Below are 22,447 nucleotides of genomic sequence, written 5' to 3'. Positions count from 1 at the left end.
GAGGAAAAGCAATGCCGATGCCCGAGGGGGCAGGGGTCACCCTCTCCAGGGCTAAAGGCAGGACAAACTAAAATGAGCACAAAATACCATTTCATGCTCTGCATCTTGGCAAAGGGTGAGCTCATGGATCAAGATGTGCAAGGCCCACGCCAGGGCCGTTCGCTCTCCAAGGGTCCGCGCTGGAGATACTGAGGCACAGACTCACGGTGGTTGCAACAGCAGCACAAAGACTTGCAGACGATCGTGAATGACAAAGGCAAGTCATTGAGTCTATCAGTGACAGTACAACGGACTACCCTGCAGCATTTAACATAATCTTAATCGACACATAGCAACATGGATAAATCACAAAAAGCCTCCTGAGTAAAAATAAACACCCAGCTAGTTGCCGTGTTCCTCCATCCGGATGGGACTTCCAGAGGAGAAGCTGTCGTAGACACAGTGTGTGGGAATCCAGTGGCCTGGAAAGAAAGTCTTGATTGCAAGGCCACATCAGTTTAAGGGGACTGCAGGTATCACTTCCTGTTGATGCCCTTTTTTTTTTTTTAAGGTTTCTTGTTGTTTCTCTAGAAGTCTCTACACCTAACATGGGGCTCAAACTCACGACTCTGAGATCAAGCGTTGCACGCACCACTGACTAAGCCGGCCAGGTGTCCCCTCCCGTTGGTACGTTTACGAAAAGCTGCAAAACCAGAGTATTGTTTACAGAACATATGCACGTAGCAAAAGTACAAAAATATGGGAAGATAAAAAGCCACTTTGACATAAGAGAAGCCAAGTCTATAATATTTAATGTCTTAAATTCTGAAGCAAATATTACTGTTTGTTCAATATGGGTGACTTGTTACACAACACCCTGGTATGTTTGCTCTGTCTTTCCTGTATGAGTGAAATATTTAATACTTAACAGTCTTGTGGACAAAAAAAAAAGTCATAGGACCACCAGGGTTTTCTTCTAGGAGCAGAGGGACATGGCTGTCACTGGATATGTTTTCAAGGGGCAAAAGGAGACAAAAATAAAGTGGTACTTTGTTGATGTCACGAGTGGTGCTTATTCAGCATCCTGTTACCACAAAAAAAACACTGGTTTCAGGCAGGGTGGTCCGTGGGCTGTTACATAAGTGACATAGGCCACTCTAAGGACATGGGGGTGGGGTGCTGGGGGCAGGAACACAGATGGGCTTCCTCGGTGAGGACTGAGGCAGAGGCTTTGACACAGGGCCAGAGGCACAAGGGTTTCCTGGGGTCTCAGGAGGAGGGCGGGGAGGGAGGGGCTGTCCTGGCAAAGGTGTGTGCCAGTGGGAAGGTGTGGAGGTGCATGGAAGTGTGGTGTGGTCAGGACCATGGGTAATTTTGGAGGCTTGTTGGGTAGGCTGGTGAGGGGGGTGCCAGGGCCTGGGCTAACGATGAAAGCAGGGCAGATGGAACAGCATCTGGAATTCAGACTCTGTCCTGAGGGAGAAGTGGAGTCTTTGAAAGATTCTGAACAGAAGCATGACCTTGAAGGCTCAGACAGGTCCTGTGACTTTAGACAGATAAATGTCTCAATGCGCCTGGATGGTGGCTTGTCTCTCAGTCAATGTCTCCAAAGACAGGGACTCCAAAGTCTCCATCCTTCATCTGCCACAGTGCTGGGTGAACATAGCTGGGTGCAGAGAAGGTGACTGCCCTAAGGAGGGACAGACGGGAGGGGAATCAGACCCAAGCCCTGGAGCCCGATAGGCACAGGGGACAGGGGAGGGGTGGCAGTGGAAGGCTGCATCAGGCTGGCAGGACACAGTGTGCCCAGATGTGGCAGTCCACACCACACGGGTCTAATAACGAAGGCCGCCGTCATCATCGCCATCAGGGTCACCATCGCCATCATCATGACCATCGTCATCATCATGAGCATTACCACGGCAAATACTGATACGGTGACTTCTGAGTGCTGAAAGCTATTCTAAGGGGTTTACACAGTTCAGTTAACCCCATGAGGCAGGTAAATCATGACCCTCATTTTAAAGATGAGGCAAAGGAAGCAGAGAGAGGGAGAGGGAGTCGGACTGTGGTCTGACAGGTCATAAGGAGCACATGCGGAAATTACAGACAGCCTGGGACCCTAACTTCACACTAGACTGCCTCTCAAGAAGGAACATGGATCGGGAGTGTCCTGCCAGGCAGAGGAGAGGTGGCGGGGGGTGGGGGGATGGGAGGGCACAGAGCATCCCAAGACCCCAGGCCTTGTGGAAACTCTAACTATGAAGTATGCCCTGGCTGTGAGAAAAGGGTCCAGCACGAGCAGAACCTGGGTCATGAGAGCGGATCTGGTTGACCAGAAGTTCGACCCACTGCTTGCTATTTCTATGGAGAACGCTGGGGAACGAGAGAGGGGGCTGAACACACAGCCAGTGTGACAGTGTGTCATGCACCTCACATGTTGCATCCCATTCTATCTTCTCAGAGACCTCGTCACGTGGCTGTTCCTGCTAGCCCAGGAAGCTCTGAGGGCTACAGTGATGCGCTGATGGTCACACAGCATGCGGGAGGCAGAGCTGGGAGCAAAGCTTGCTCGGAAGCCCCGTGCTTTTCCCTATGAGCGCACACTGCCTCTTGGGAGTACCCACCAGCTGAATATGAGAGCTGGCCTAGAGTCAGACTAGATTTTCTTGCTAATTTCCCCAAAGAATACGTGCAGAAATAAATAAAAAGGAAAGACGGTCAGTTCCAACTGTGAAATGAAGATAAGAGAAGAACACAGGCCAAAATCTGGGAGGAACTTCCACTAAGGGCCATGTTCCTGGGAATTGATGTAGAAAGAAACCACCAACCATTCCCTCTGAGCCACAGGAGGAAAAACCACACTCAGAGAAGTTGGAAAATCACATTAAATTACCTCCGCGCTCTGCGACAAATCCCAGGATGCTGGGGTAATGTGGATTAGGAAAAAAAAGAAAATGTTAGCATAATGCTTTCAGAAAGATAACAAAATACAAAGGAAAATAAACATTACCCTGATTAAGGGGGGGAGGGATCACTGAAAAAAAAAATCACTGTTCACAAAAAAATAATGGTATTTTAAAATAGAGTCTTCAAAACATCCAAGAAGATTTGGTCACAATGGAACAGAAGTAGGAAGGCCCAGGAGGAGAAAAAGGTTGAAATAAAGAAACAGGAAAGGATTTCAATAAGAGAAAAGAGAATGTTAAGAAACTCAAAAGCCAAGAGCAAAATTAAAATTATACTGAAGGTCATACACAGCAGGACATACGCGCCACACGTCAGGAGTCCTATGCAGCGGAATGGTGTGAAAAGTTCTCGGAACTTGGATGGAAAATAAATGAAAAGAGAAGTTGACAAATAATAAGGAAGACAAGAAAAAACAACAAAGTTCAACCTAAGGATTTTGTCTGTTGCACAGGAGAAAAACAAAACAAGAGCAAAAGCAATAATGCTAGAGAACGCTAGAGAGCTGCCAGGCGGAAAGAAGGCCTGAGCTGACATAGCAGAAAAGCTTCCTGAGATCCAGGCAGAGTAATAATAATAATAATAATAATAATGATAAAAAGACCCATTCTGCCCAACATATGATTTTTAAGTAAATAAAAATTATAAATATCAGGCAGAACAAAACAGGTTCTCTACAAGGAATATAGTCAAGATGTCTTCCAACTTCTCTACAGACTACACAAATTGATGAACACACATCTGAAGAATTTCTGATGATCTGTTCCGCCCGCCATTTTCCTCAGAGGAAGACTGTGGTTCCACCTGCCATTTTCCTTAGAGGAGGACTGGGGTAGCCACCACTTGGGACACACCCAGCAACCGCTCCCCTGCCATTTTCCTTTCTTAAAGAAACCTGATTTGATTTGGAAGACCAATGAGTCAAGCTTCAAGGATCGATCAGAAGAGACCTAAGCTGGGCAAATGATCCCATCTCTCCTTCCGGGTACCCATCTTCTCACATTCCCTTGCTTCTGGGGACAAATATGTGGTTCTATTTGGGCCAATGACCTTTAAAAAGGAACGTCAACCTGGAGTGTTCTGAGAAAGGTTTCCCTTGTAAGAAAGAGAACGATTAACACCAAGAAGGCCTTTCGCCGCCGTGTCACCCCACCACAAACACAGTTCTGATGCCTGTAACTGTAGAGGCCATCCTTCAGCCAGAGGGAAACATGGATGAAGGTGAGGCCCCCACAGGCTGAAGACGGTGGCACGGAAGACCACACTGCAGGATGACACCAGCGAGCCTCTGTCCCAACGGCCTGTTCCGGACACCTAAGGTAGATCTCTGTTCTCTAACCCATGGGGAGGTTTGTTTGTTTGTTTTTCATTTGTTTTCACTTCTAACTGAGAGTACTGAGAATATAAATATTAATAGGCAGAAAGACATTCCCTCTTCATCACCGCATCCTTTGAGAAACCATAGGCCCAACAAAATTGAACACGTTTGCCAAAAGAAGGCTGTATCAGACTTTTCGTGAAGTTGCTCTATTTTCTGGAACTCCAAGAGATGAACAGCGTGAAGGAGGAAACGTTTCTACAATTTACTTGACCGTGGAACTTTTGTTTCCCCTTGAGGGAGCATGTGGAAGAGGAAGGTTCTATGTCAGATACTGTGAGAAACAATGACAGGACACCGAGGTTAACATTCCGTGACCCAAGAACTATATATTCAACCATATTCTTATTGTGTGAGCAAAGTGACAGAAGGATCTTCTCAAATCTGCAAAGGGCTTGAAAAACATGTCTCTTGAGAAATCCCCTGATCCCTAATATGAAAAATTACAAAAACGTTCCCCAGACAACTGACAGAACAATAAGTAACAATTCAAATATAAGAAATTTAGAGTGTAGGGGTGGGTGGGTGGCTCCCTTGGGAAACGACCGACTCTGGATTTCAGTTCTGGTCATGATCTCATTCATGGTCAGGAGATGAAGCCCCAAGTCACCCTGTGCTCAGCAAGGTGTGTGCTTTAGTCTCTGTCTCTGCCCAGTCCCCCCACTGTCATGCTCTCTCTTCCCCCCACTGCCCCTCAAATAAATAAATAAAACCTTTAAAAGAAGAAACTCAGAGTATAACGAAATGATAATGTAAATAAAAACTTTTTAGAGAGAAGTAAAATGAGCCGTTGTAAATACGGATGCAAAACCACAAACACACACACTAAAAATATTCTGGAAAAAGAACACTCCGTGATTACAAGATGTTTAATAATAATGGACTTCTGGCTGGGACAACATGGTATAGACCCATTTCTCCCTGCTTGTCTGCCAATACCCCTACCACCCATGGAAGCAAGATAGGAGATAACCAGAGGAGAACTCTCAAAGGTGCCAGGAGGAAGGTGAACTACCAGTTCGAGACTCAGCACCAGAGAATGACACAGTGGCAGATCATCTTACATTCTCCCACCCAATGGAAGGAGACAATCCAGATCTGATGCTTTCTGTCCCTTAAAAATAGCAAAGGAGAGCTGCGTGCGTAGGCTCATTCCTCCCCCATACTGAATGAGAGCTCCTCAGACAACACAAGGCAAACCCACAATGGGTAATGGGGATCTCCTGGAAGCCCATTAATGATAAACAGCTAAGGCAAGTGCTCTCCTTCCCTGGCAACCTGAAATTCCCACAGGAATATAACAGGATGGCCCCAGCAAGAGGGAGATCAACCCAAACAAATGGTCCAGCCCTGTGCCTGTGGGCTTGAGACTCTCTCTCTGCTCAGAGACTGAGGTCAACAGCAAAGTGGATCTCATTGTGGATCCACTGGAGTAAGTGGACTCAATAAACATCAGACCTGGGAAGCATCCTTTGTCCCTCTCAGTTAGGGAAGAACCCTTCACAAGATGCACCTGGCTTAGAAAGCCTCTTGCTTGAGGATCTCCGCCTCCAGAGAGACACCCATCATTCTGGCCCAAGAAAACCCTTTCCATGTCTCAAGCAGCGTGAGGAGGGGTGAGTGGGACACCCTGCAGCACCAGAGAAACCAAACAGACTAAAATATGATCATGAAGGCTATAAAATGAAGCTGTCATTTGGAACCATGGCCCAAAAAATAAGCCAGGACCTGGAATGTTAATCCTAAACAGGATGGCCCTAAAAATAAAAGATTTAAGTAGAACACAGCATCCACTAATACATTAGGCGAAATGTCCTGGATACAATAGGAAATAACCCATCATCTGAAGAACTAAGGAAATCACAACTTGAATGAGAAAAAACACTTAATGGACACCAGTACATATATGAATCAGACACTGGATTATCTGACAAGGATTTTAAAACTCCTTCAACAACCCATCCCATGTTCTCTTGAAACAAGTGGAAAATGAGAAAGTCTTAATGAGGAAGTAGACGTTATTGAAACGAACCAAATGGAAGTTACAGAACTGAAAAACACAATTGCAGAAATAAAGAAGTTGCTGGCTGAGATGGTAGAGATGAGAGGTTAGAAAAAGTGAACTTGAGGACAGATCATGAGTTCACACAATATGAACAACAGAAAGTCTATATAAAATATACTACATGTCTACATATATATGTCTATATGTATATACAAATTACTCAGTATAAATCACAGACTTAATATGTAAAATTTAAAACTACATAACTTGGTAAAAAAAAAAAAAAAACAACCTACATAACTTGGGGCACCTGGGTGGCTCAGTGGTTTAAAGCCTCTGCCTTCGGCTCAGGTCATGATCTCAGGGTCCTGGGATCGAGCCCCGCATCGGGCTCTCTGCTCAGCGAGAAGCCTGCTTCTTCCTCTCTCTCTCTGCCTGCTTCTCTGCCTACTTGTGATCTCCGTCTGTCAAATAAATAAATAAAATCTTTAAAAAAAAAAACAACTACATAACTTTCAGGGGGTAAAAAAAAAAACCAAAACCACAGAAAACCTTTGTGATCTAGGCCTGGGCCAAGAGTTCTTAGTCTTGACACCAAAAGCACAATCCATAATGAGAAAAGTCTCTGGGTTGGACTTTATCAAAATTAAAATCTTTCATTTTGCCAAAGCCCATGCACAGAGGATGGAAAGATAAATTGTGAGCAACTGATCTCACGAAGGAGTAGCACCTAGAGTACATAAAGAACTCTCAAATCTCAACAGTAAAAGCCGACCAAACAAAAACAGCTATCTAATGCGCACATGGGCAAGAGACATAATGAGACGTGAACAGAAGGGGACATATAGATCGTAAATAAGCACTGGAAAAGATGAGCCATCATGGGAATGCAAATTACGCAATGGGATAGCACTACACACCTGCCAGAATGGCTAAAATGGAAACAGCAACCCTACTGAAGCTGGTGGGGATATGGAAGAATTGAATCACTCACACGTTGCTGGTAAGACGTAAAATATGGTGGCCACACTGGGAAACCATTCATCAGTGTTGTATAAAACCAAACACACAATTACTCTATGACCCAGCAACTGTACTCGAGGGCATTTATCCTAGGGAAATCAGAACTTTTGCTTACCCAAAACCTTCCCACCAATGTTAATAGCAGCTTTGTTCGTAAAAGCCAAGAACCTCAAACAGCAAGATGTCCCTCACAGGTAAATGGTTAAATAAGCTATGGTACATCCATACGGTGCTGGAGTGTTCCTGGTAGAAAGGAGCAAAGTCCTGAACAACACAACCTGAATGAATCTCAAGGATATTAGACCGAGTTTAAAAAAAAAAAAATGTCAATACCAAAAGGTTACATACTGTACGATTCCATTTACAAAAAGTATTTACAGTGACCAAATGTTAGAAGCAAAAAACAGATCAGTGGTTAGCAGCACGTAGGGACAGCACGGGGCGGGGGGTGAGGGTTGTGAGGGAACTGTTCACCGCCTTGATTGTGGAGGTAGATACACAAATCTACACATATGACAAAATTGTGCAGCAGTAAACACGTACACGTACACACACACACACACACACACACACACACATACAAGTAAAACTAGGGAAAGCCGAAGAAGACTGGTGAGTTTTCAGTGCCAATATCCCATTTATGACATTGTACTATGACTATGCAAAGTGTTACCATTTAGGGGGAAATTGGGGAAGTGTTACTTGGGATCTTTCTAAATCGTGTCCGAAAACCACATGTGGGTCTATAACCATTTCAGTAGAAATTCTAAACAGACAGAATGTACAATGTCAGATTAACAGAGGTGGAAAGTGAAAGCAGAGAATAAACACAAGCCAAATTGTGTGTTCAGGAAAAGTCAGTATTATTTATTCTTTTGACTCTAATATTCAGACAAGTATCATTTTAGTTACACATTTCATGAAAGTAAAAATCTGTAAAAGGATTATAACATCATTTAATTTAAAAGATAAGCATAGAAAACAATCAGTATAGCAAAAGAGAAAACAAAGGACACAGCTTAAAATAAAAAATAATAATACAGGACCACTGAACTGTGAACAAACACCAATTGTAAAAGGATTGCCAGGGGATCAGAGACAAATTCTATTCAATTTGTCTATTAAAAGACAAATTCTCTCCAACTGGCTTACAGAAACCAATCTGACACTATGATTCTTTTTAAAGAGAAGGGTACCTAAACAGCAGAATTTTGAAAAGGAAAAGGATGGACAAGGATATATCCAGTAGCAACAATTAGATGAAAATGAGAAGAACTTAGTATTAATATCAGAAAAGGAGTGTTTAAGACAAAAACGGTGGATGGGCCAAGAAGGCTGTTTGTAGGTATTGATGGTAAGTAATAATGGATCCGTAATGAAAATGCCACAATCTGATTTAGTGAGTCGCTCTACTTATGAAACGACACCTGTGCCTGGCCCCTTCTCACTACCTCAGCCCTTCCCGCCCTAGCACAAGCCACCGGCATGTCTCTCCAACTCCTGAAATAACCTCCCACTTCCCATTTCCACTCCAGCCCCCTGCACTCTTACAGAGCAGCAGTGATACCGTTGGCATGGAAACCAAATCATGCCACTACATTGCTTAAAACACTCCAACGAATACTATTTCTATGGAAAATTATATCCACTCCTCATCTAGCTGGGACCTGAGACAAAGAGTTCCTCCCTAAGCATTAATTCATGCTTTCTTAATAGCATCAGTGCCCTCGATTTCAACGTCTGGGAACATGACCGTCCAGAGGGAAGACCAAGTTTCCCAACGTCCGTCGATGCTGGGTGTGGCAACAGGGCCAGCTCCTGGCCAACCACGTCACTAAACTTCAGGCCAATGGGACTGAAGTAGAGGGGTCCCTACAACTGCTTCAAAGACTTGTGCTTCCCCTTTCCCTTCCTTTCTGATGGCCCAGAGGCACCCGGGGACATACGCCACATGGATAGGGCAACACCCTGGGGCTTCAGAGCATTGAACCAGCTGGGGCCTGGGGGGGTATGACGCCAAACCCGAGCACTTTGTGGGACGGGAACATAGCAACAGAGACGTGAGGGAAGGTTGGCGTCACCCTTAGACCATCTCAGCCACTTTCCACTGCACCTGTGTCCCAACACAAGCCTGTGATGTCCCACAGAGCTGGTCTCCGCTGACATCTTCAGCTTCATCTCCTACCACGCTCCCCGTGCTTCCCAGCTCTACCCAAGCGTGCCTCATGTCGGGGCCCTAGAACTGGCCGTTGCCTCCCCTGGCGAGCACTGTACCCAGAGCTTGCACAGTGAGAACTGTCTCATGATGGAAGGGTGAGCCTAAATGTCACTTCCTCTCCATCTTCTCTTCACTCTCTGTTTAAAGGTGTCTAGTACCCACCCTGAGTGCCTCTGTTGTAGTATCCTGTTCTATGTTATGTCATGGAACTAAATATATTGGCTGAGATTAGGATCTTTGTATTTAATGTCTCTCTTTCCCCTATGCCCTGCACTAGAATATAAATTCTGTGAGAGCAAGACACTTAACCTGTTATTTACAGTTATGTTCATGTTGGTCCAACAGGAGACTTCCAACAAGCATTTGCTGAATGGGTCAATCAATCGACTTAAGAATGAACGATAGCATCGAAGACACACACACACACACACACACACACACACAGTCCACCGACAAAATGAAAGAAACAGAATTGAGGCATTCACCACTCTCAATCCAAGACAGACTAGGAAGATATAAAATAAACCAGGTCTTTCAAGATTTTAATGCAACTATTAATGGAAAGGGGGCATATAGTTCTTTTTCCTACTAATTGTTAAGGTACTTTACCTTATTACCAAATGGCATTTGCGGAAAGTGAACACACCCTGAGACCCATTCGATGGGCACAGTAAGCAGCATGAAGAGATTACGTAAGTGGCATTCTATGGCCACACTGTAATAATAAAATGAGAAATTAGTAACATTTATTTTGTCAGTGTTCCAAGACTCATTGTTTAGACACCACACCCAGTGCTCCATGCAATAGTGCCCTCCTTAATACCCACCACCCGTTGTTAAAAGAGTAGATTCTGAACATTTCCAGCAGAGGGAAAAAAATTTTCTTGTATCTATAGGAGATGACCGATGTCAAACTTCCTTTAACAATCAATTCACAATATATGTAAGCCAGATCATCGTGACGTCCGCCTTAAATTGATACAGTGCTGTAGGTCAATTATTTCTCAATAAAACTAGAAAATAAGAAAACTAAGAAGATGTAGTAATGGTAAAAAGACACTTGTAAAGAAAGTTTTAGACAGTTCTGTGTACAATTACATGTTCGTAAATTAAGTAACTTGGAGAAATTGGAAACTTCCAGAAGATAATATAAATTTTCAAAACAGACTAAAGAAGGGGCGCCTGGGTATCTCAGCTGGTTAAGTGTCTGCCCTCGGCTCAGGTCATGATCCCAGGGTCCTGGGATCAAGCCCCACATCAGGATCCTCGCTTCTCCTGGGGAGCCTGCTTCTCCCTCTCTCTCCACTGGTGCTCCCTTTCTCACTATCTCTCTCTCAAATAAATAAAGTCTTTTAAAAAAAAAACAACTTGAGAAGATTCAGGGCCCTTGATGGCTCAGTCAGTCAAGCGTCTGATTCTTGATCTCAGCTCAGAGCTTGATCTCTGGATTGTGAGTTCAAGCCCTGCACTGGGTTCCAAATTACAATTAAGAGGAGCTCTAACACTACCCTTGTGGTGAGCACAGCCCAAGATATACAGAGATGTGGACTCAACACGTTATACACTTCAAAAACCTGCAACAACAGGTTTAACAGGTGTTAAAACAAACAAACTTGGCAAGATTCTATTTGGACATAAGGATGAAGCCACTGGTGCAGCCCTTTCCTGAGAATGTGACCAGTGACCTTCTCCTCTTCCTGGCCGAGCTCACATGTCAGCCCACCCCAGCCACAGACTCAAGGACCAGTCATGAATTTATTTAGAAAGGGTTTTAAAAATTATTTTCAATTAACTGAAATTATTTGATTATAAATTCAATTTAGACATTCTTCTAAAGTGTGAGTTTTCAGCATAATCATTGGATATAAGGTGACTGACATGCTGGAGGGGGCGGGGGCAACAGCTGGCCTTGAACTTTTGGTACCTTCCACAGCAGAGGGCCACGTGGGAGATTTGGGTGGGCGTGAGCCCTTCAGAGGCCTCCATGAGTTTTTCCTCCCAATGGCTAATGGCTGTGATTTTGATTATATGCCTTCATTCTCCCATCCCAACTCTGTGCTTTGTTTACCACAACAATGGGCCTGTGTATTAGAAACTCCACTTTTTTTTTAACCACTGAAAACGGTTGTTTTATAATACAATTTTGTTAATTTGAGGTTTTTTAATTTCATTGACTAATAATAGACTGTCTAATGTAGAAATTTCAGGAAACAGAAATAGGGATCAAGAAAAAATGACATTCACCTTTATTCCAATCCATAATTATTAACATTTTCAGAATTATTGCATTTCCTCCAGTGTTTGTCTATGCATATAAATGGATCGATAACAGATGTAGAACAGCAATGTAATTAGGCCGTGCGTTCAATCTCTATAGACCGTAGAGTGAAAACATTATTTTAAATACTTGTACAATATTCCATCTCTGTAAGTGCCTTTTCTACATCTCTAATTTCATATGACAGAGTCTTAGACATGGAATTATTTTTAATTATAGGGTTTAACACTGGAAAAGTTGTAGCTAAGCATCACCAGATAGCTTTTAGGAAAGTTGTACAATTCACATTTCTACCAGCACTATGCGTTTGTTTCCTAACGCACTCTTGACGGCACTGAGTATGACCCTACTTCTATCCTTCTCTAGTCTGATAGGTGAAAACCGTTACCCAATCACTATTTTAAGTTACATTTCTTAGATTTCTAGCGAGCTTGAACTGTCTTGGTATGTTTGTTGAAATACGGACCAACTGTCGGTTGTTCCTCATTCCACCGGTCTACTGTCCTGTTAGGAGGTTTCCATGTTGCTTTAGCAATGGTTTTCACATACGTTTTCTTCTGTCAACTGCCATATTTGCCCTAATTACTTTGAAATATTCTTTAAATTTAATAGCTTAATACCTTTTAAGATTTTACTTATTTGACAGAGAGAGAAAGAGAGTATGAGTGGGGGAAGGGGCAGAGGGAGAGAAAATGTCACGAAGACTCTGCACTGGGGCCAATCTCACAACCCTGGGATCATGACCTGAGCCAAAATCAAGGGTTGCATGCTTAACCGACAGAGCCACCCAGGGTGCCCCAGTTTAAAACTTTTATGTATTACTGGGTATTTACCCTAAAGAAACAGATGTAGTGAACAGAAGGGCCATCTGTACCCCAATGTTCATAGCAGCAATGGCCACAGTCGCCAAACTGTGGAAAGAACCAAGATGCCCTTCAACGGACGAATGGATAAGGAAGATGTGGTCCATAATCACTATGGAGTATGATGCCTCCATCAGAAAGGATGAACACCCAACTTTTGTAGCAACGTGGACGGGACTGGAAGAGATGATGCTGAGTGAAATAAGTCAAGCAGACAGAGTCAAGTATCATATGGTTTCACCTATTTGTGGAGCCTAACAAATAGCATGGAGGACATGGGGACATGGAGAGGAGAAGGGAGTTGAGGGAAATTGGAAGGGGAGGTGAACCATGAGAGACTATGGACTCTGAAAAACAATCAGGGTTTTGAAGGGGTGGGGGGCGGGTAGGAGGTTGGGGGAGCCAGGTGGTGGGTATTAGGGAGGGCACGTATTGCATGGAGCACTGAGTATGGTACATAAACAATGAATTCTGGAACACTGAGAAAAATAAAATTAAATTAAAAGAGAAACTTTTATGTATGGTTCTTCCACTGCTTTAATGCTTAGAAAGGCATTTCCTGCTTCGAAAACTAGCTACCTATTGACATGTGGTTTCCCCACCTTTTAAAACAGTTAAAACTTACAGACTAACAGCCAATCACACCCAAGAATAAGGACAAATAAAAGAAAACCCCCACTACCAAGGTCTAGGTCAGACCAGTAAGCGGGACCAGATGCCCATCCCACATGCCAGACTCCCTAAAATCTCAGTGGCTCACAGGCTTTCAACCTGGAGCGGGAATGAGAGTCACCCAAGGAGCTTACTGTAATGCAGGCTGCTGGCCCCCCAGCCCCGGGTTTCTGATTCAGTGTTCCTGGGATGGGGCGTCGACATTTGCATTTCTAACAAGTCCCAGGCGATGCTGGAGCTGCCCGTTCAGGAACCACACTCCAAGAACAAACGGCTGAGGCTAATGGTTTCCATACTCCATGTTTCACAGGTAAAACCGCTTTGGGGATTCAAGCAGTTGCTGTCAATCTAACAGGCCTCGTGACGGGCCCCACTTTTGGAAGATATTTAGGTTCTGTTCGATGACAAAGATCTGGGGCACAGCAGTTTGGGATCCAAAACTCAGACAAAATACTAGGGGGAGAACGATCCTGCTGGTGCCAGATTTGATGCGAGGACAGACTCCGCCTCCTGGAATGCAATTTATTCTTAACACTCAGTAAAGATCTTGGGTGTTTTCTAGATCTCAGCCCCATGCAATAAATGCCCCACAGGACTATGATTTCTTCTGTTTCTTCGTTTGCTTGTCCTGCAAGCTTTACCAACAGTCAGCCTCATGGGCCAGGTAATCTTTGGTTTTACAGATGAAAATATTGCAGATACTTAAGATTCTTGACTGAGCTGCATTTCCTTTCCTTTCATTTTCTTTTTCTGGTGATAGAATTAATGCATGCCCACTGCTGAGATTCCGGAAAATACAGGAAGATGGGATTACTCATTGTCCTATTGCACACGGCAAATCACTGTTAATGTTCTGATACATTTCTTTCCTGTACTTTTGTGCGTAACAGATCTGGGTCATAATGTAGCTTTTCGTAGTGCCCCAATCATAGGGCCCAAGCATGGAATGTCAAGTGCTCTCAGTTGCCCATGAGTCAAGAACTTTAAGCACAGCTCCCTGCTCGTCTCGGCCACGGCCCGGGGGCGGGCACATGAATGTCCCAAGCAAAAGCCTGGGACCTGGGCTGGGAAGGACTGATCTTCAGATCAGAGCACAGGTCAGCGACCAGGAGTCTGGGACCATAGCAGAGACGGAAAAGCAGGGAAGGCATGAGACCAGAGCAAGGGTCTGGGATGGAGGGACAGAGGCCAAGCCTGGAGAGGTTCCTGTGGAACAGCTGCAGGTGCTTCTCTACATCTGCTGTGTTTTCTCCCACCAGATGGGGAGGAGTGGACAGCCGGAAAGAAGCCGAGCAGGCCTGGCACTGGAGAAGTCAGCGTAGCATCCCCTGATCTGGACCAAATCTGGGGATGGGCACCCCACACATGCTTATGGGAGGACAACTTACAGTGTCTTGGACATCGCACATGGCCGTGAGATTAGCGAGCTATGACAGTGACCCGCTTGCATATGCATAGGCAAGTGAGGCTCAGGACGGTCAGACAATACTCTGGGGCACGCTCGGAACCCAGGGAGTCCCTTTAAGTTTCCTGTTTCTTGACCCCCAGTTTCGGACGCGTTACCATACACCCAGCGGCATCCAGCGAACGGACCCATTTGCTCATATATTTATGTGTTTTATTTAAGACAGAAAGTCTAAACCAGTGAAGACTCGACACATCCGCATTGTTGTGGAATATAAAAATCTGGTAGCGAAGGAGCCTTAGGTGTTTTACCTGTACTCCCAGGAAGATAAACAAATCTCAGCTCTCCTCGCTAAGACGGACTCCTCTCTCTCTCCAGCGGGAGAAGACTTTACCAGAAGTGTTGGCCGGACCCCGGGGCTGGGAAAGCTGTTTGATGCCCAGATCCCTGCCACCATCCTCGCCCTGGCAAGCTGTCTGCAAACTCGGTGCAGATCAGCTCTGCGCAGGGCTGGAGGTCCCGGAGAAGAGTAAGGTATTGCCCTAGTGACTCAGGTAAGCCTGTGACGCAGGAGCAGGGCTCTATCCCCTGCCACCCGGGAGCGTCTCCTGTGTTCATGACTCTGCTTTTCGGCTACAGGTGGCGTCACTGTGCGAAGCACGAACGAATGGCAGAACAGCCGTGACTCGGAGGACCCCAGCCCCTTGCAGGCGCCGTCAACCCGAAACACCGAGCCTTCAAACCACCCCATCCTGAGTCCCAGACCCTGCCAGCCTTCCCTGGCCTCCTCTCCACTGTCAACACACAACAGTCCCAAGGCTGACTTCAAACACCGTTCCACATCTCCTCCCCAGGCAGACCGTTGCAGCGACGGGAAACACAGGAACGTGAAGAATGAAGGGTGAGAATACAATAAAGATTTCCAGCAATTATTATCTGCTCCATAAGAGAGAGGCTCTGCACCGGCTGCCCACAAATCTAGGTGCCTCAACCTCGGAGGGCTGTGTACCCTGGGAGGCCAAAGACCCTGGGGTACGGCCCTCGGATCACCCTCTTTGGGAAGGGGTCTGTGATCGTAGCCAGTTACATCCCACCTTCACTGATAACCAATTTCCTGCACAGAGCCAGCAGCTCCTAACTTTTAGGATGAGCACCAGCTGATAAAAAGCTGTTGAGCAGAATCCCAGTTGATTTTATTTTCCTCTTGGCACTGTAGGCTAGAACGCCAGTGAGGAGGGAGCAGAGGGAAATGGTTTCAATTAGCAAGATGAGCCTCGTGCCTGCTAGGATCACTTCTCAGAACACAGAGAACGGCCGTGGTCACAGGTTTTCTCTGAGGTAGGAAGAAACCAAAGGCTGGGGAAAACCAAAGGCTGCATGGCAACGTCAGACCAGAAGCTGAAGCCAATTACAGTCTTTACCCTCTGCGGTGGCCAGTCTCCAAGACGGCCCTGAAGACTGGTGGCTCTGGGTGTTCAGCAGGAGGTGTTCCTCTCCCTCGCTGAACAGGAATGGCCGTGTACCCAAGAGCATGTTCCAGAAACGATGGAGTTTGACCTCCAAGAGGAGGCCATACACGGCACCATCGCCTCTGCCTTGTGCTCTCTTGCATCTTCTGTTTTGAGGGACGCCAGCTGCCGTGTCATGAAGGTACTCAAGCAGCACTATGGAGGGGTCCATGTGGCAAGGACCCGAGGCCTCCTGCCAACAGCCCATGTCACCTTGCCAGCCACATGGGTAAGCCACCTTGAAGCACTTCCTCCAGCCCCAGTCAAGCCTTCAAATGATCACAGCTCCAGCCACCACCTTGACTGCCACCTCACAACACTGCGCCAGAACCACTCAGCTAGCTGCTTTCACATTCCTGACCCACAGAAACCATGATATTGGACACATTTATTGTTGTTTTATATTACAACCTATGGTGTAATATATTTTGTGGCAAACAGATCAGTCATGCATCGTACCAAGTATACCATCCTACCTACCTATATCTACAAGAAACCAAGGTCATATTAAAAAGTATTCATCATCATTGGTCATCAGGGAAATTCATATCAAAACCACATTGAGATACCAATTCTTACACCTGTGAGAATGGCCAAAATTAACAGGACAGGAAACAACACTTCTTAGAGAGGATATAGAGAAAGGGGAACCCTCTTATACTGTTGGTGAGAATGCAAGTTGGTGCAGTCACTTTGGAAAACAGTGTGGAGATTCCTTAAGAAATTAAAAATAGAGCTTCCCTATGGCCCTGTAATTGCATTACTGGGTATCTACTCCAAAGATACAGATGTAATGAAAAGAAGGGCCATCTGTACCCCAACGTTCATAGCAGCAATAGCCACGGTCACCAAACGATGGAAAGAACCAAGATGCCCTTCAACGGACGAATGGATAAGGAAGATGTGGTCCATAATCACTATGGAGTATTATGCCTCCATCAGAAAGGATGAAGACCCAACTTTCGTATCAACATGGACGGGACTGGAGGAGATTACGCTGAGTGAAATAAGTCAAGCAGAGACAGTCAATCATCATATGGTTTCACTTACTTGTGGAGCATAAGGAATAACATGAAGGACATGGGGAGATGGAGAGGAGAAAGGAGTTGGGGGAAATTGGAGGGGGAGATGAACGACGAGAGACTGTGGGCTCTGAGAAACAAACGGAGAGTTTGGGAGAGGGTTGGGAGAATGGGTGAGCCTGGTGGTGGGTATTAAGGAGGGCACGTATTGCATGGAGCACTGGGTGTGGGGCATAAACAATGAATCTTGGAACACTGGAAAAATAAAGTAAAATTAAAATAAAAAAATAAATTAAAAAACCCGACTTCATCCCTGGTGGGAACCCTTGCCAGAATCTCTTAAGTAAACAGTCTTCTCCTTGCTAGAGTATCAGTACCTCCTGATATCAATATCCCCTGCCTGGATACTCAGAGGCAGAAAACCACCGTTCCCCTGTTCCTCTATATCATCTTCAACTATTGTAGTAAAGCAAACACGCGCATACGCGTGCATATACAAACATTCACACACACAGAGCTTTCTCTTAAGCCTGAAAAATCACTCAAGCACTGGGAAGATGCACTTTTTCCCCAGGAAGGACTGGATGCGCGGAATGTTTTAGAGTACCATTTATTCACGCTGTCTCCGAATGGACAGATGGAGGGGGCAGTGTGGGAGGGTACAGCTGACTACTGAGAATTGATAGCTGTCTCTGTTCTCCTCTGCTAGTCATAAAATTCTGAGCTGTGTGAGGACCAACAGGAGAGGAAAGCCAATGCCGCGGTGTCCATGCATTCCTGCATTCATTTAAATATTTCAGGATACAATTTTCTCCCTTACTCACTTTTACCCAACCTGTTTGTGTCCCCAGATGAGGAAGAGGGTCTTTAATATAAGGCAAAAACAGAGAATTTGCAAGCATCATAGTATGTCCATATTATGCTAGAGGCAGCCAAGACAGAGAAATATTTCCTTGCTGTGTATGTGTTCAACTACGAAGAACCTGAAAGATGTGAGGTTTCCACTTTAGAGTTAGATTAAATACTGGGAGCTCCTTGCCCTCCAAGATGGGGGTCGGGAAGAGCGCTCAGAGCCTAGAGGCAGGTAGCATTCTTCCAGGCTACAGGTGGCCACGAAGGCAGAGGCAAAGGGGAGAGAGAGCACTCAGAGTGGGGAATAAAGCATGGCCCAGAAGAAAGAAATCAGGCAGAGAAGGAACTCCGGAATGTTCACCAGAGTGGATCTGTATGGGCTGAAACCTGGCCTGGTGAGAAACATGTTTCCCCATCTTTTTAACTATGTGTTCATTTTTTTTTTTCATTTCTGCCAAAGGCCTCTACCTGTCTGTTCTTCCAAGTGTTGAGTCACACCTGAAGGGTTGCATAAGCAGTGAGATATTCTTGTCACTTGGCAAGTAGGACCATGAAGGTCCTGGGGAGAGTCAGGGCTGATCACAACCTCAGTCTGGGGAGGCAGTTTAGGGACACGTTCTTATGTCTCACTCTCCCCTGTCCCTGGACATCTTCTAGAACCAGGTCCTGCCTCTCTGCTCGTCTTCATTTATGCAACTGCTCTTGATGGGCTCCTCCTCACCTGTGATTTCACCCACCAGCTCTGATGGATAATAAATCTGGACGTCCAGCCCCAGCCTCTTGTCCACGATCTGCCCCTGCATGTAGCTGGGCAAAGACTTGCCTCCCTCTCTCAGTTGTCTGACCCTCACCTCACACTCAATGCGCCCAACTCAGAATTCAACTCCACACAAAGACTTCTCTTCTCCATGATCTTATCCCTGCCATTCGGGAACCCTGGGATCATCTCAAGTCTTCTCTTCGCTCAGGCCCTAAAACCATTCTGCCAATGAGGTCTGAGGTTGCTCCCTTCAACCCAACGTCTAATGACTCAGCCATGCGCACTGCCTCTACTCCATTCAAACCCATCGTGACAAGCCTGGAACACCCCTTTTGATCCTTTGTCACTTCTGGCCATATTTCAAAGTTTGAAGCAAGTACCTCCATTTCCCCAAGTCTTATCCAACCCCTCAAGATCACATCTGTCTCCTTTCTGGGACTGCTATTCATTCTCCTCAAAAAAATAGTTATGGACGATCCATTGTGTACACCATGTGAGGAGCTGAGGATGCCTACAAATGATCAGTCTAGGAACCGTCACACCAAGAATCGCTTCTGTGTTTTTTCTCTCTTCAGAGTGTTTCCCCACCCAAGTTCTTAAATAGCCAGGGCTGTGTCTTCAATGTCTTTTGTGAAAGCCACAGTGACAGACTGCAGAGCCCATAATGTGCTCTTACCGAGTGCTTATTGGTTATATGCAAGATGGTAGCAGAGCAAGACCAGAAATACATGTCAACTGCAATGTTTACCTAGATTAGAGAATTATCTTTGGCTAAGAAAAAAAAAAAATCAAGAAATTAAAGAAACCGCGCTGTATTGGAGTGGTGTTTTACATGCATAACCAACAATTCAATTTAACATGACAAAATATTCCACTCAAATTTTAAAAACAGTGGTTGATAACCCGTTTCCCAAATTCCATAGTCTTGAACTGAGAGTCACATATTAAGACCAAAGAACTAATATAAAACTGATTCATAGCATCTTAATAATTTGAACGTAGATATTTGAAATGTCCCAAGAGATTTTACAAGACAGAAATAGGAGGAAATCGAGCAACATCAAAAACAAATTCTTAGGTAAAACCATTCTGTTCTATTAAGGACTAGGGTATCGATAGGATCTAAACACATGAGACAACCCGGCCATCCTCTCAGCAAAAGGATGTCTTAGAACCAGGGATAGAACAGGGCTTAGGCAATACCAATGGCATACTTTCTAAGGATCCCCAAGAAAGAAACATTTGTGACTCAGAAGTGGAGGAATATCATTTCCCCCAAATGTAAAACTATTTCTGGTATAAAGAAAAATTAGGGAGATAGTCTGCACATCCAAACCTCAAATGAGTATAGTTTTGATACTTTGTTCAGAGAATCTAGTACGGACCTCCACTTAGACTTCCGGTTCAAGGAACATATGTCACTCTAGCCCAGAAGAGATCATCACATGCTGAACAGAAGCTCAAGAATTCAGAGTCAAAAGTTAGTCCCAGGCACATGTCTACTGCCAAATTTAATTAAAAAAAAATTTGTACTCACCTGCCAGAATATGCTATCTATTGTGTTTCCAAGAAAACCATCGCGACCTTCTGAAGACACCAGTTTGGGGCCAAGAATTGTCATGAATTCATCAAAGTCCACCTGGCCATCCCCTGGAAGAAGAAAATACCAATGTTGAAATGTTGAAACTGACCTGCTGCACCTGATGAAATAAACGTCACTGCACCTTTCTTTATCCCATGACCTCAATGGGTGAAGAGCTGGTGGCATCAAAAAAAACTGCCCCACGTTCTTAAATACCACGAGGAACACAAGATACTGGCAGTATCAGTACATCTAATACCACACATTCCGAGTTATTTGCCAGTATTTCCACATCTAAATGCCCAACCAGCACTCCCCCCCACCGATTTAAATGGCCACCCCTCATACCTGCTGTACCTTTTGGACGCAAACTGCCTACCAGTGCACGTGACAGACGCAAACCACCTAGCAGTACACGTGACAGAAAGTGCAGCTTTACTCTGCTCTTCCTTCCTCCTGTCACTCACACATACACTGAGACACCAAATCCTTCATCTCTTCTATGCCTGTGCCTGCTCTACCCCCCTGGTCACTTCAATCTCCAGTCCCTTCTCGAAAACTGTGGTGGGAAAACGTCTGCAAGGATTAATGTACCTAGTGATAACTACAACATTACTAGCGTAGTGGCTGTCTGCTCTCACGCTCTGACCTTCACACTCTCTCCCACACAGAAGTTTGCCTCCCCAAAAGCATAGCTGATGATGCTTTATAAATGTCCATGGCGTCTTTGACCCAACATAAGGAAACCACTTCAAGATGGCATTCGAGTCCCACTATATCCTTCACTGTCTTTTGCTCCCCACCTCTGAACAAAATGCCCTGCTTTTGCCAAACCTCATGCCCCTGTACATGCTGTTCCCTCCATCCAGGATGACTTCCCCACTTGTCTACCTGATGAACACCATCTCGTTCTCTAAGATGGAACTTAGATACCGTGCTCTTTTCGGTTTTTCTTTCTGACCCTCATCTTACTAGCCAGCGTTGTCTCTCTCTCTACCCTCACGTGCGTCTGTCATAGAACTTACCAGCCTGTATCTCAGCCACGGGCCTGCATGCCTTTTCCACACCTGCACTGTGAGCTCTGCAAAGTCAGGGACCCAGTCTGAAACTTCTTTGTACATCACCCACAATGGCGGGCACTCAGCACGTACTTACAGAATGAATGAATGATACCCCTTGCTTGTTTTCCCTTTGCTCAGCTCTGCATCTTTTATCTGACACTAGATGAAAGTCTAGTGTCAGATCTATCTTAGATCTGACACTAAAAGTTGAACTTGAGCCAACTTGGACGAAAACAGACCTTCAGGGTACTGTCCAAGCCTCCATGACTCATCAGTGTGGCATTCTGCGCCCTTAGAACTGCTCTAGAGGGCGTCTCCACCAAGAGCGCACCACATGTTGGCCCAGCTGGTGCAGACAGCCCAGGTGTCTGCACACAGGTTTGCCAAAGTGCGCACACATCGATCAACTCCCAGAGGGCATCCGCCTTCAAACAGCCCTCATTCAAAACCTGCTTCAAAAAGCTGAGCAGATGTCATCATCAAGATGCCAATAATTTAGAAAAGAAGTCCAGAAACATATTGCAGTATAGATTAAAAAAACCTGAGGGGGTAAGGGAGGAGTGACAAATCAGTGGGAAAGGAAAGATTCAGCACCAAATGGGTTGGGCCATCACTGGGCTACTGAAGGGGACTGGTTTACCCCTCACCGTTCAACAGGATAGAGGATCTAAAAGATCACCCTCAAAATAAATAAATTAATGAATTAAATTCCACCTTCAAATATTAATTTATTAAATCCCATCCTCACTGGTCATCATGAGAAAGCTAATCAAGCAAAAGTGAGGTACCATCCTTCCTCTCAAATTAACAAATACTTCTAGAAAGAATGCTGCTCAATGTTTGTAGAGATACAGGGAAGAGATGGGCTTTCTTA

The 22,447-nt window shown here is 45.1% G+C and overlaps 1 protein-coding gene across 3 annotated transcripts in view; it reads right to left on the bottom strand.

The window, feature by feature from the left end:
* The window catches only part of CALN1 (calneuron 1), a 488,233-nt gene that overhangs the window by 148,197 nt on the left and 317,589 nt on the right, over window positions 1–22,447 (bottom strand). For all 3 annotated transcript variants that reach the window (XM_032872377.1, XM_032872376.1, XM_032872375.1), the window contains one exon: window positions 20,468–20,580. In XM_032872377.1, coding sequence (XP_032728268.1) covers window positions 20,468–20,580 — 113 coding nt within the window. The remainder of the gene's footprint in view (window positions 1–20,467; window positions 20,581–22,447) is intronic.

This window comes from Lontra canadensis, unplaced genomic scaffold, assembly GCF_010015895.1.
Source record: "Lontra canadensis isolate GAN:19392208 unplaced genomic scaffold, GSC_riverotter_1.0 scaffold45, whole genome shotgun sequence".
Lineage (NCBI taxonomy): Eukaryota > Metazoa > Chordata > Mammalia > Carnivora > Mustelidae > Lontra > Lontra canadensis.
This window is presented reverse-complemented; position numbering and strand designations above follow the sequence as displayed.